At 44.7% G+C, this 15,409-nt stretch overlaps 1 protein-coding gene across 8 annotated transcripts in view; it reads left to right on the top strand.

Annotated features, from left to right (window-relative positions):
• The window catches only part of SPATA20 (spermatogenesis associated 20), a 2,403,479-nt gene that overhangs the window by 1,042,576 nt on the left and 1,345,494 nt on the right, over window positions 1–15,409 (top strand). For all 8 annotated transcript variants that reach the window (XM_078654432.1, XM_078654437.1, XM_078654433.1 and 5 more), the window contains one exon: window positions 284–388. In XM_078654432.1, the coding sequence (XP_078510558.1) occupies window positions 284–388 (105 nt within the window). The remainder of the gene's footprint in view (window positions 1–283; window positions 389–15,409) is intronic.

The raw sequence follows: 15,409 nt of genomic DNA, 5'->3' as shown, positions 1-15,409 counted from the left end.
ACAGACAGCTCCTAAGCACGTCCTCTAATGCGTTACTTATAGCCTCACAAAAATGTCTCCATCCTCTCCTTATAGGGTAAAAGAGAATGCTTTCACAGTTTCTCATGTTGTAACCCCATAAATGAACAAATGAAAAAAGGCATGATTCCTTTCCTTCGTACCTCTAATACAGTTCACGTGGGGTCACAGAGTAATCAATATAGTATCACAGAGATCCTACCCCCTTCCTCTCCATATAGTGGAGTGTGTGAATATTACAGCAATGGTTGCTTTCTCTTTCCAGGGTTTTCACAGATACTCCACAGACAAGAGCTGGCACTTGCCGCATTTTGAGAAGATGCTGTATGATCAAGCGCAACTGTCAGTGGCCTATGCAGAGGCGTTCCAGGTAATTTTTGTGGTGCTATCCCGCTCACATGCTCTTAGCAGTTTCTGGTTCTGTTGCCCTCCCCTAATTAACGTCACTTGGTTACTATGAATGCTCCTTGTCCTAGTGTGTTTATACCAGCAGCAATGACAATATTTTGACATATTGCTTCTCTTTCCCATGATACACTATTTTACTTGTTATGAAAGCATCTGGCTGTGCTGTAATTAGTCCTACCCCTCAGACATGCATCTTGTGAGTGCCCCTGTCCTTTTGACTCTCTTCCTATCGCTCACACTCTCACCACAATACTACAGAGTCTCTATCCTTGGTCTCTCTCTTCATCCATCACTTTTCACCCCAGATCACCGAGAGTCCCCGTTCTAGTGTCTGAATGTAGCGAGGGATTGTCTCTATTTTAGAGTTCGTAACTGTTACACCTGTAGCAGCGATGATGGCTCTGGAGGTGGACAGCCAACGTCCCATCTCTTCTCAATCAGAGGATTCTGAAGGTGGTTCAGATCTTGCAGAAGACTTTTCGTCAGATGTGGAATCTGCGGACATTGAAAATGCTGCTAGTGATGAAGAAAGCCATCATGAAGCCGAAAACCAAGAATGCCCTGGTTCAGGCTGGGCTGATGCTATGGCAAAAATTCTAAATAAGAAGACCCCTGTCAGCCAACCCATCATATTGCTTAAAAACAAAAAACAGTTCGCAAGCACCAAAGCAATATAGATGAAAAGGTGAAGGAAGCGGGAAGTTCCGAAAGGAAACGAGCAAAGCTGATATCATCCATCTCCAAAAAAGATTTTATAAATGTTCTCAGAGGACCGGAAGAGACGCATGGTCTGTGACTGCCGGCCACCCCCCCCGCCTCAACACGCAGACTACAGTTACACATTAACAGCCAACAACAGAATTCTTTGGAAGGCAGGGGGTCTCGAGCCCGAGACCCCCCGGCCGTATTTATTAAAATATGAAACAAAATGAAAATTTTAATAAAATTAACATTTACATAATTATTAAATGCAAACTTCAGAACATTATATTTACATCCATTTTGACATGATATGATGGGCTAACCTTAACAAGTATCTAATACAGCGTGGTTCCTAACCGAATCTAACATCCTGATATTAAATTTGCATTCTAATAATTTCTGGTCCTACGGCAAGGTCGCTAAGCGTGGACTTCCCTCCCCCGCACCCTTCTAAGCGATGGATATCCTGCCCCTGAAGTTCTGGGAGAGACCAGTGGCCCCTCCCCCTGGGCGGCCCCTTTCGTGAATGGGACCGCCCCCCCCCCCCAGGACCTTAAATTGCTGCTCACCGATTATGACCTTACCGCCACAGGCCAGCATAGTTGACCGACTATCTGGCCCCCCCAAAACCTACACTGAAAGGTCATACCTTCCTCGCAAAACCTTCTACCCATGCTAGTATGTTCCCTATCTATGGGGCATTCTCTGACTGTCCCCTTAAAGTGGACCTCACCTTGCTAATCGAAATTATCCCTCTGAGATGCAGGCACCCATGTGGAAATATACTGCAATTGAGGTGTTTGAAATAATTTCTCGACCCGAATGTTGATCCTCTTTACCGAGTGATCCTTTACCGAGTGATTCAGTGCACCAACAGAGATCACCCCCCCTCTCCTGCAGCCTAAGAAGCAACTTTGACCCCCTATGGTGCAGTCTGTGTTTACTTTTGCTAACCTGCTTACTACTGAGATTATCCCTTCCACCAGGACCCCCCTGCCCAGTTAAACCGAATCGTTACTACCCGCATGTCAGATAACGACTGAGGGTGGTGGGGTGTGCCTACCGAGTACCTCTCACTCCCCACTCTGGACGGACAGACCCCATCTTTTGGGTCCCTGTAGTTGTGACCGGGGATATCCTGGCCCTATACGTGTACACCCGACCTACCTCAGTACCCTGTCCAAGTTGCAGGGTCTAAAGCTGGGGCTGGCCTGCTCATAGGCACTTACACCCTCTCTCGGTGACGCTACCTGGCCTCTGCCTTCCGTGTCATGGTGCACCGGACTTTACACTTCCCACGTCACTGCTAATTGCTGTTATTGCAACACTGTCATTGTTAGGCTAAGCCTGGTCAAACTGCGAAGGCATACACCCGATATGCATTGCCCTGCCCCTGGCAACCCAAATGAGTGACCATCACACGCTACAATTATGTTACATGAGTAGCACCTTTACCCGCCGGCACCGCTTCAACCGTTGAAATGGCCGCTCATCACACTTGATGTTATTCTTTGAGACCGCCGATCCTGGCGTAACGATCACCTAGGCTGTCCACCTCTTGCAGTTGTGGTGTGGAGCCCTTCCCAGTCATCAACCATGGGTCCGGTAAGACATAAAATGAAAAAAGAAACAGACGATTAGTACTTCCGGCTCCCGGACGACAGATACAGTACACATGCCCGTACTATGTTGTAGTTACACGCTAAGCCTTAGCTAACGTCTGCCCCCGGATGCATTTACATCCAACCTGCAACCGCCAGTGTGTCGCATAGCATGCGTCTCATGCCACCTGCGGAACATTTACATTAGTGCTACCGTGAGAGTGCCTGGTAGTATGATCTTCATGAAAGCCTAGACCTGTAGTCCACAGTGAACGCAACAGCCCACCCATGATTATTTCAGGGCAATACACCATGTGAAATGCTGTGCAATAGTGCTGTATGGTTAGGTAGGGTTTCTGACTTCCTAACGAAAGCTGCCCCACACGTGTCTGCATTCCTCGTCCTCAGATGCTAAGCCGTAGCTGAGATTAACCCCAGTTGCATTTCCTTCATTACTCACCGCTGCGAGTGGTCAGCATAACATCAGTTTGTATCACATGTAGCGCATTTAACATTATGCTACCGTGGGGTGCCTATTAGTATAACCTTGCCCAAGAATAAGCCTGTAGGCTACAGTGAATGCCCTAGGCCCTCCATGATTATTACTGTCAGTATCAAAACACATTACCAGCCCATTGAGCCTAGGGCTTTACACACCGGCCCCCTACTGCCTATGTGATGCCGCCACTGGGAGCCAGGACACCTTGAAGGTATGACAACAGGGGCCAGGGTGTGTAGGAATATCAGGATCCCAAGAAATAGATTAGCGTCGAGAAGTCCCCACGATTGTTGTAACTATCAGTTCGGTTGATGGCATTTGATAGTAATTCTAGAATGGGATGAACTTGTGAGATAAAAGCTTCCCCCCCCCCAACTATTAGAGATACGTATTATAAGTATCACGCTTTTCACGCCTGACTGTTGGCTTTGACCACTACGTCGGCTATCCCTAGAGTGATAGGTCTGAAAACACATCTCACAAGCACCCACCCACTGGTGGTCCTACCGGTGGTGAAGTGTACTACCGGTACTTGGCTACAAACCATGGAACCTCCCGTGTAGCTCCAGAAAACCGAACAGTACCTATATAAAGTATAAACTGGAGCTCTCATAGTCTTTTATCAAAGATTTCCCCCCGCTAATTCCGGTAGCTTTCCCCTTATAAGGGTAACAATAACGTTGTACTTCCAATAAAAGCGTTTGCGATGTATGCATTACTATATCTGTGTTATATCTAAATAAAGATATTTTTGATTTGATTTGATTTGATTTGATAGTGTCTGGATGTATGACATTAGCACACACGCACATACAAAGCATGCTTTTACCACGTATCATTTACAATGCAATGCCTTTACAATGTAAGGTAAGTATATGTAAGGTTCATGAGACCCATTTATATATATATAATCACTGAAAAAACCAAAGGTTACAGGGACATTATAGTTGGGAAATAGAATTAAAAAAAAATCTTAGAAATTAACTGAAGAAAACAAAGGTTACATGACATTATAGTTAGGTTCAGATTTCATTCGTATAAACCCATTGAAATTAAGCAGTTATTGTTACCTGAGCTAACTATAACTTACACCCCTCAATGTGCATCCTTATTACCTCACATGACATCACTGATGACATACCTGAAGATGTCATCCAGTAAGTATGAGTGTTTTCTAAATGTTTGAGTGTTAAATATATACATTAAGCTACTACATTACATTCAATGTGTATACTTTATGTACTAGTAATGAGTGATACTATTTCTAACATATATTATGTTTGTGGCTGTGTGTAACTGGATATTCGTGTCTGAGTGGGTGTGTGTCTGAGGGGCTGTGTGAGTGGATGTATGGGTGAGTGAGTGGCTCTGTGACTAGCTGTATGGGTGAGTGAGTGGCTGTATAGGTGAATGAGTGAGTGTGAGAGGCTGTATGGGTGAGTGAGGGGTCTGGGAGTGGCAGTATGGGTGGGAGTGTGAGGTGCTGCATGGGTGACTAAATGGCTATGAGAGTGGCAGTATGGATGAGTGAATGGGTGTGTAGGTAGCCGTATGGGTGAGCGAGTGGGTGTTTGGTTAACTGAGTGAATGTGTGAGTGGCTGTATTGGAGAGTGGGTGTCTGTGTGAGTGGCTGTATGGGTGAGTGAGTGGACGTGTGAGTGGTTGTATGGATGTGTGAATGGGTATGTGGGTGGGTGTGTGAGTGGCTATGTTGAGAGGTTGTATGGATGTGCAAGTAGCTGTATTGGAGAGCGAGTAGGTGTGTGAGTGGCTGTTGGATGAGTGAGTGGCTGTGTGAGTGACTCTTGGTGAGTGACTGTGTGAGGAGGTGTATAGGTGAGTGGCTGTGAGTATGAGTGAGGTGTGTGTGAGTGGCTCTGTGGATGTGTACATAACAGATTAAACATTACAACAAATAAACATTACTGCAATACATGTAAGCAAACGTGAACGCCAGTACAGTTATCAGTGTCCTATACATGTCCTGCAAAGAACCGGTCCATATTTGGTATTTAGATCACAGGCGAACCCTTAGCGGTTCCATTGGTCCTGCCTGTGTTACGGGCAAAGGGCTACACAGTTTTTAAGAGGCTCATCTGCTCATTGGGAACAAAATTTATTTTAAAAGATTCCCATCCAGTGCCTCAAAAGAGTTCATACATCTTCGCCCAGATGGGACACTGATAACTGTACTGGCGTTCACGTTTGCTTACATGTATTACAGTTATGTTTATTTGTTGTAATGTTTAATCTGTTATGTCGTTAATTTTGCTACACTAAATAAGGTGTTCTCTACTTTATGACATCACTAAATGTTCTTAACTCATTTGTGCAAAAACAAGTTACAGATGATGTGAAATAATTCACATGAACTTAGTATTACTGCCTAGGTTCATAAATGAGTAATTTAGAATAATCTGTCTGGTCATTGTTTTGTTGTACAATATTGGTGTGGTCCAGGCCGGATAGTGTTAGGACCCAAGCCTTTTCTGTTTTCCCTGTCCTCATATTCTTTGGCATCAAGAATGGATCACTGAAATCTGCGGGATACACGCAAGGGGGCCTTTTACTAAGCTGTGCATCAAACTGGTAAAAGGTGGGAAGACGTTTGCATACTTCTAAGGGGTATGTGATGGAGCCAAACGGGCAAGGCTTCCAGATGATGTCTATGTTTTTATACTCCTAGTAATTTAAAGGGAGAACCCTGGTCTCTGCTCTCACTGGGACAGGACAAGAATGCATTCAATGAAATGAGGGTGCGGCCCCCCTTTCCGTGCCAATTTTGGCCCCAGGTTCCCCATACCCTGGGTGCTCTGGAGCCATCCAGGGCACCCAGTGTGCAGTGTTAGGCACCACGGGGGAAACATAATGCCCTAGCAGTCCCTGCCGGCTCCCCACCTCCAGCGAGAGACAGCATTGCTTCCTGATGTAGGGATCAGCAAAAAATTCTGCTCCCTGCAAGTGGGAACGACTTTTTTATCTGTTTCCCTGCGTGCTTGACAGTGGGCGGGAAAACAAATGAAAAGTCCGCTCCCAGTGGGCGAGAACAGTTTTCCTTTTCGCTCCAGCTGGGAGCGGACTTACTGTTTGCTCTCTTTTGGCAGGAGTTGTCAACGCTCCCACCAAGCGAGAGCAAATTGCTATGTCCGGGGGTGGGCTTCCCGGGACATAGTGAGCTGGCCCTTGGGTTGATGGTCCCCAAGGCCATTAATAGCTCCAGGAGAGGGGACTGTGCAGCCTCCTCCTTTGTTCTTCTAGGGCCTTCCCCAGGGAAATGGTGGTTCCCGGGGCTAAAAATGGTCCGTTAGGAGGCTGCATGGACCCCCTCCAGGTTACATTTGGCCTTGTCCCAGGGAGGTGGTGGTACCCAGATCCCCTTAACCTTTCATGAATGTTCCCCACTAAGGGGAGGTGGCGGTCCTCGGGCAATTCAAAACTAAAGAGGGGGACCATAAGCGCCCCCTCCTCAGGTTTTCTTAATCACCTGGCCCAAGGCTCATAGTGGCAGTGGGGAGGAGAGCTGCATGATCTCCCCTCCCCATAATATATAGAATAAGACCCCAGGACCTGGCCCACCCAGGGGCTCTAATGTGAGAAATCATGCCTGTTTTTTTTGTTAAACATTTTCGAGGGTATTCGCCAACCTTCATGATTTTTGTTGACAATATTTTTTTTAATGCTTTTTGGACCCTGGCAGGGTCCCTGGGGAACCACAGCACCAGCCCCAGGGGTCAGGGTATTCCTGCCCTCATCTCTTTTTTGTACCTTTTTGTTTGGGACTCGACAGAGTCCAAGCACCTGAATGGCTGCCAACACTTCCTGGTTGAAGTGTTGGCAGCCAGTCAGATCACTGCACGAGACTGCTTTGATTCATGGAGTGTCTGCGTCTCTAGATATACAAGCTTGGTTTTCTTTTAATACATCAAACTACTCAACGGATTTACACCAAATCACAAAAAGAGCTCTTTCTGGGCCAAGGATAATTCTGTCCAGCAGTTCAGGCTGTAGACGTGTCTAAAATCTCCATGGGAATTAACACGGGAAACACACTTTTTTTTACCCTTGTTTTTCTTGGCCCCCACATGACGGATCACCCCGAAACCTTCAATGCACAACTAGATTCTGGTGGTCACTTTTTTTTTTTTTAGAGAATTTCGTGAAGATTTGTTAAACGGTGCCAAAGATATTAACCATTTAAAAAATGCTTTTCCTATGGAAGCTAAATCCTAACTATAACTACCTACTGGTTATATATATATGTATATATATATGTATATATATATATATATGTTTATATATATATATATATATGTATGTATGTATATATATATATATATATATATATATATATATCTCCTACTGGCGGTCACCAGTAGGTATATATAGTTAGGACCTAGTTACCATAGGAAATCCCCAACATTCTATTGGGAATAACTTTGGCGCCGATTGAGGAATCTGTGTGTAATTTTCCTTAAAATTGCCTCGCTTCGCTCCGCTCCTTCCCTGAAAGTTTCAGGGGGATTCGTCAAGCGGGGGCCGAGAAAAAAGGGGGTTCCAAAACATGTTTTTCCCATGTTAATTTACATAGGAAACTTTAGACACGGCTACAGCCCGAACGGCTGAATGGAATTACACCAAACTTGGCAAAATGGTAGGGACTGGTATGGAGATGTGCCTTTGCTATGTTTGGTGAAAATCCCTCCAGTAGTTTTTGCAAAAATTGAATGTGAAATGTAGCCCAATGCAATTTTCCATAGGACCTTTAGACACGGCTACAGCCCGAACGGCTGAATGGAATTACACCAAACTTGGCTAAATGGTAGGGACTGGTATGCAGTAGTGCCTTTTTTATATTTGGTGAAAATCGCTCCAGTAGTTGTTGAGAAAATTGAATTTTCCCAAATTATATATCAATGGGTGGCACACCGTGAGTGCACTATAAGCTTACTGTACTCTGTACCTTCCCGAGTATGAGCTGCATGCTGATTGGCTGCCACTGTCTGTCAACACTCCAAAACAGAAATTGTTGGCAGCCATCTTGTGCCTCGGTAGACTGAGGCACAGGAAAGCAGAAAAACAAACGTGTAGAACTCAAAAAGGGGGCAGGGTAGAAGCACCCTGACCCCCTAGGCCTGCTCAGGGGGTCCCACAAGGCCCCCCCCCCCCAGGCCCCAAAAAAAATATTTTTTTCCCGGAAAATCGCGGGGGTACGTGCACCGTACAGAGTACAGTAAGCTTACAGTAAGCTTACTGTAAGCTTACTGTATTCTGTATGGTGCGCGTACGGTGCGCGTACCCCCACAATTTCCGAAAAAAACACATTTTCTGGGGGGGCCTTGTGGGACCCCCTGAGCAGGCCTAGGGGGTCAGGGTGCTTCTACCCTGCCCCCTTTGTGTGTTTTGCACCTTTGTTTCACTGCTTTCTAGTGCCTTGGTTCTACCGAGGCACAAGATGGCTGCCAACACTTCCTGGTTTGGAGTGTTGACAGACAGTGGCAGCCAATCAGCATGCCTTTCACAGGAAAGCAGCATGCTCATTGGCTGTCAACACTTCTAACCAGGAAGTGTTGGCATTCATCTTGTGCTAGGTAGACCGAGGCACAAAAGAAGCAGAAAAACAAACGTGTAGAATGCAAAAAGGGGGCAGGGTAGAAACACCCTGACCCCCTAGGGCTGCTCAGGTGGTCCCACAAGGATATTAACATATTTAAACGTTATCCGCTAATAGAATTAGCATTTAAAAAACCTTGCAAATTCACTGAAAAAACCATAGGTTTCAGGCCTTATATAGTTAGTAATTAGCATATAAAAAACCTTTGAAATTCACTGAAAAAACCATAGGTTTCAGGCCTTATATAGTTAGGATTTCTCATTTAAAAAACCTTTGAAATTCACTGAAAAAACCATAGGTTTCAGGCCTTATATAGTTAGGAATTAGCATTTTAAAAAACCTTTGAAATTCACTGAAAAAACCATAGGTTTCAGGTCTTATATAGTTAGGAATTAGCATTTAAAAAACCTTTAAAATTCACTCAAAAAACTATAAAAAGCAATCCACTGCTGATGATGTCACATATTACATCATTCATGACATGGTCAGTGACATCACTGATGACATCTCAAATGACATCACTGATGACATCACTGATGACATCATCCAGTGAATGTGGTTTGCTTCGTTTTTTAAATATGCATTATATATGTATCAATTTGCATTGAAGAATGAGTGGATATATAAAAATAAATATTTGGATGGAGGATTTAGTAGCAGTGTAATTGACTGTTTACTTGACCAACTTATAGTATCTCACTAAATATAGTGGATAGTGACTAAACTGTGTGAATATCTGTATCACTTTGTCAGTTGTTGTGTAAACTGGTTCTCCAGTTGGTTACTGGCTATGTGAAAGTCTATATTAGTTGTTGATTAATTAACTAAATATTTATATGGGAGAGTGAATGTGTGTGTGTGGTTCGGTGGGGGGGGGGGTGACTGCCCAAAGATGGGTGAATAGTTGATTCACTAGATATATGAAGTTAAAACTACATGTTCTAACACTTGTTTGGGTGAGTGAATATCTTTATGGGTGTGGTGATGAGCAAATATATTTCTCCAACAAACTAGAAAAATAAAAGGCAGTGTATGTGTCAGTTGTATATAAATAAGTATACATAAGACTCAATGACTGTGTGAGTGACTGTATGGATAACTGTATACTTGTAATAATGATTTTATAATTCACTAAGTATGACTTACTATCTAAATGAATAGATGAAGTTGTGTTAGTATAAGTGTGTAGCTAAGTAAATATGTAAGTATGATCCATTGTTTGCATAAGTGAGTAGGATGACTTCATATGTGAATAGGATGTGTGCTGGTGTCTAATGTCGATATAGGTGTATAAGTACTTTTCATAGTGTTCTATTGTTCATTGACAGCATGTATGAGTGAATATACAGGTAAGTGATTAGATGTGTGTATACATCTATGAATCACTGAGTGGGTTTTTAGATACTTTTATTGCTGTGACAATGGATTCAAATATGATACTCTGTATTTTACAAAGACTGATGAAAGATTGAACTAGTGTATGAAAAGGTGTATGTGATTGTCACGTGGATGATGTCATCAGTGATGTCATCAGTGATGTCATTTGAGATGCCATCAGTGATGTCACTGACCATGTCATGAATGATGTAATATGTGACATCATCAGCAGTGGATTGCGGGTGCGCGAAATATAGTTAGTACAACTAACTATATAGGAGCAATTTCAATGGTTTTGTATGAGTGAAATGTCCAGCTAACTATAACACCTCTAAAACTTAGTTTTTTGAGTGAATTTTAAAGGTTTTTTAAATGCTAATTCCTAACTATATAAGACCTGAAACCTATGGTTTTTTCAGTGAATGTATATATATATATGTATATATTTATGCATTCACTAAAAAACAAAGGTTACAGGTACGTTATAGTTAGGAAGTAGAATTTAAAAAAACCTTAGAAATTCACTAAAAAACCAAGATTACGGTAGCGTACTAATTAGGTTCAGATTTCATACACAGAAAATCCTAGACATTCAGCAGTTATGGTTATCTCAAAAAACTATTATTCGTGCCCTAAGGTAACTGTAACTCGCCTCTTCACCATACACAGTTTTCTCATCAACAATTTTATTGCAAATGTTGCAATGATATGATCAATGACGTCATAGAAGATGTCATGACTGATGAAATATATGGGTATTTAGCAGTGCATGGTGCGGTTGCACGTTCCATCGAGTGCTGTAGTGTGCTGTATGTGTTAGATATCAGTCCCCTAGAATCAGCGAATATCCACACACGTTTTTCAAAGGAAGTGTAGGGTCTAGTCACTCCAGAATAGCTTGAGAGATTAAGCGTCCAAAGCTGCAGCTTACAGTACTGAAGTCTAGCCATTTCAGGAATATGGAAATCAGTTTTGCATTGTTCTAAGGTTTTGAAGCGTTTGGCTCTCTCCCTCCAATAGCTGGGAAAGGGCTGAGTCAGCAGTGCAAGTGCAAAGTCAGGATTATGCGCAATGGGCAAATTGGGAGAGGGGAAGGTAGTGAGTCCCCTTTTAGTCGCTAACTTATCTCATGTGTCAAGTACCGTCTTAGTGTGGGTGGCCATGTATGTGCTGCATGGTCTGGCGTGCTTAGGTAACCAAGCTAGATCCCATAAGGGCTGGCATGCCACTGCACAGTCCATGTGAAACCAATACTTCTCACTCTCATGCACCACTCACTCCAAAATGCACCATAGATGGGCTGCCCAATATTATTCAAGAAGATTAGGGCAAGCCAGCCCGCCCCCTATCCTTCGACTACACCAGTAGGGAGGTAGAGATGCTCAGCCGTTTCCCATTCCAAAAAAAGCAATGGATGTCCAGTCTGTCTTTACAGACAAAGGATATCTTCCTGGGGAATCGAAGTTGGCATGGTCTGGCAAAGATACAAGGATGGGAGGATGTTTATTTTTACCACATTAATGTGGCCCAGCCAGGAAGAGGTTTCCACCGCCTGAGATCTTCCCAGATGGATCTCCGAAGTTGCAGCCAATTGGCTTGCGTCCAGGAGGACAGCTTAGGAGTCAGGTTGAGTTCTAGATATCTAATCCCACTGGAGGCCCACTGAAATGGTGCTAGACCTTGTAGGTGGGGGCATGGTCAAATTAAGCACACAGGACCTAAACATATTAGTTTTGAGCCTGATACCTCTTCAAATTAAGCAAGACCGGTGCCAATCGCGGGTAGAGAAATCGCAGGCTGCGAGATAGAGAGCAAAAGGTCATCAACAAATAGACTGATCTTGTGAGTTCAACCCCCAAAGGGGATACCCACCACATCCTCTGTGTGGCCAATAGTCATGGATAAGGGCTCCACCACAAGGGCAAACAAAAGGGATGACGACGGGCTGCTCTGACGTGTGCCCTTAAGAATGTTGATAGGGGCAGTGTTGTGCTCATAGACCCAGATGATAACTGTTGGGGCAACATATGAAGCCACAATTTTAGCTGTCATTCCCGGTCCCAAACCAATCTTGCCCAAGACGACCCTGAGGAAGGACCAGTTCACCCTGTCATAGGCCTTATCCGCAACAAGTGAAAGGAGGCAGGCTGGGATGTTGTGGCAGTGAGATTTCTCAATTAAGTGCGTGATCTGGCGCATGTTTTCAGCCCACTATCAATCTCAATAAAGTCCACTTGAGCAGGGTCAATAAGACCTGGCAGGTAGGGCTCTATCCTAGTCACCAGAATTTTGGTGGATATCTTCGCATCCATGTTAAGGAGCACTATGGAACGTGACGAAGAGCATTGGCTAGGGTCTTTCCCTGGTTTGGGTATAAGGGATAGTGTGCGTAAGGCCTGTGTCCTCCATGAATGAGTTAAACAGCTGAAGCAGATGGTCTTGCAGGCCAGTTAAAAACAGCTGGTAGAAGCTGACCGGTAGCCCACCGGGACCTGGAGGTTTTATTATTATCATCATTATTATTAAGGGAAATGTATAAAGCGCCTGGTTACGCACGAATGGCGTGTCCCCGCGCTGTGGCAAGTGGAGTCAGCAGAGTCGTGCCGCCGGGTCTGCTCGGCTTACTGTGTGTAAAGGTGGGTTTTTAACTTCTTCCTGAAGCCGAGTTCAGATGGCTCCAAGCGAAGGTCCAATGGCAAGGCATTCCAGCTTTTCGCAGCCAGGTATCTAAAAGATCTCCCTCCCATGCGTGCCTTTCTTATTCTGGGGACCTCTAGTAGCCCTCCACAGGAGGATCGCAGAGCGCGCACAGGTGCGTACCGGGTGATCAAACTCTGAAGCGGAGCTGGTGCCTTACCACCCAGAATGCGGTGGCATGTGCAAAGGGCCTTGAACTCGACCCTGCTCCTTACAGGGAGCCAATGAAGGGCCTGAAGGGCTGCCTTAGATGCTGATCTCTTGGGAAATTTCAGAATCAGGCGAGCCGCTGCATTCTGCAGCACCTGGAGGCGGTTAATCGCCTTACTGGTGGCTCCCAGATACAGCAAGTTGCCGTAGTCCAGGCGCGATGTGACGAGGGCGTGCACCAGCGTCCTACGGGCTGATGTAGGAAGAAGATCTAATACCTTCCGCAGTCTTTTTAGGACGCCGAAGCAGACCCCCACCACACGGCCTATCTGAGATCCAAATGGCAGGGGTTTACTAAGGGGAAAGGCCTGAACTGTGCTGCGGAGATCTGCAAGGGTGATCAGGGCCTCAAGAAGCTCCACATGTTTAGGGTGAATGAGTTCTATTTCTCTTTGTGATGTTAAAAATATCGAGCAGTGATTTCAGGAGATCGACGGCCGTTTGAAGTTGTACTGTTTGCTTTTGTGGGGATTTGCTCAGTCCGCTGATCCGATCTAGGATTACAGTCCAGAAGCCTGCCATGATTACATTTTTTCGTCTTTGACAGGTCATTTAGCAGACATTTGGCCTCATGAATTGCCTCTGGCTTCTGATTCACTTCTTCAGCAATGACCTTCAAAGCCTTCTGAAACCTGCTGTAGCCTTGTGATAACGCATTGGTCTCATCAGTCCTTGCACACCACCTTGGGCCAGTCACTCTTTCTAAAACTAGCATGTAGCGTTTGCTGACGTTCGCCATCTTTGTCCTCAAGATATTCGAGCATAACTGCCTAACGGTGGGTTGATGCCAAGAAAAAGTTGTACATTGCTTGCACAAGCAAGAAGAATGAGATTGCTCCAACGCAGCTTTCTACTGAACGTACTCTAACCAAATTGTGTGCACAGAATGTAGTGTGCAAGCTGATTAATCTTGGCAATATGTGCTTGAAGATCCTTTTTTTAAAAAAAATATCTTTATTGGTATTTGGTATACAGCATTGCATTCTTAGGAACCTTACTAGTATAAAATTACATCTTTCAGTGAATCCAGTTCCTTACTAATCAACATATGCATTTCGCTTTCATATTATAACACGTTCTAACATTTTTCCGAGATGGGTGGTCCATCATTCTCAGTTTTAACCTTATATGTAGTATTATTGACAACGGATCTATTTTGTCAGTTACATTGTTTTGATCCATGAGGTACAAACCCAGTACACAATAAGATATTCTTCAAAATAGGAAAAACTACAACATACATTAAAACTTTGCAGAGAAGGGGTGTAACAAGATTGTTTCGAATCCAATTTAGTCGCGCTTCGGCATCCTTGGTGAACTATTGTAGAATTCATGGCGGGGTACCTGCTACCCAGATCATTCCACTAGACTGCACTACTATCTGTGCCACATTCCTCCTGGTTCTCCCCAGCGTTCACAACACTAGTTTTTTCCCCATGCTATCATTACATCTCTCCATTGCCCAGCTATAGGGAACTTCCTCTCTCCTCAGGCCTCCTCCCATTGTAACAGTCTGCCCTCTGCACCAGCCCACCCGATGACGTCTTTATTCCAGGTGTCTAGTTGAGGCCACCTCACGGACTTCCATTCCATTGCTACTCTGCGATTAGCAAGGCCTAGAGCAAGGTCTATCAATTTATTCCCAACTTTCTGCCTGGGTGGCCTCCGGAAAAGACCCAGCACCAGTGGCGGCTCCTCTATGGGGGCGTTTGGGCGCTGCCCCCCGCTTCCTCGCCGTGCGAGAAGGCAGAAACAAATGGTAGCTATTACCTTAATTACCATTTTTTTCTGCCTTCTCGCACAGCGACTGGCCAAAGGTTTGCATGGTTGGCGTGAAATAGGTTTCCATTTGGTGGCTTTAGAAGACTAATAGGCCCGCAATAGGGTTTCTTGTCCAAAGGTTGCTTGCTTGTCCCAGGGCACATTCTGACGCTCAGCCCCTGCTGCATTGGAAGCAGCAAGCAAACAGCGGTGTAGTACAGAGGAGACACGCGCGCCACTCCAATACAGTCACAGCTGCAAAAATAACTGATCACGCTTTGCCATCACTCATGAGGCGCTACAAGAACATTGATAGATAGGCTGTGGTTAGGTGCAGTTCAGCTGCATTCCACAGGAGTGGAAAAAACATGGCAGCGGCAGTTTCTAGAAGCTCCCTCAGCTCTGTCACTTTCACCATCGTGGGGGCTGAGGGTACCTCTCGTCTTTGTTACCATCCATATATACATGTCCAAGCTGATTTGCTACAAGCCATATTCAAGGGATCTGCAATGAGATGCGGTGGG

The sequence above is a fragment of the Lissotriton helveticus genome, chromosome 7 (assembly GCF_964261635.1).
Source record: "Lissotriton helveticus chromosome 7, aLisHel1.1, whole genome shotgun sequence".
NCBI lineage: Eukaryota > Metazoa > Chordata > Amphibia > Caudata > Salamandridae > Lissotriton > Lissotriton helveticus.
This window is presented reverse-complemented; position numbering and strand designations above follow the sequence as displayed.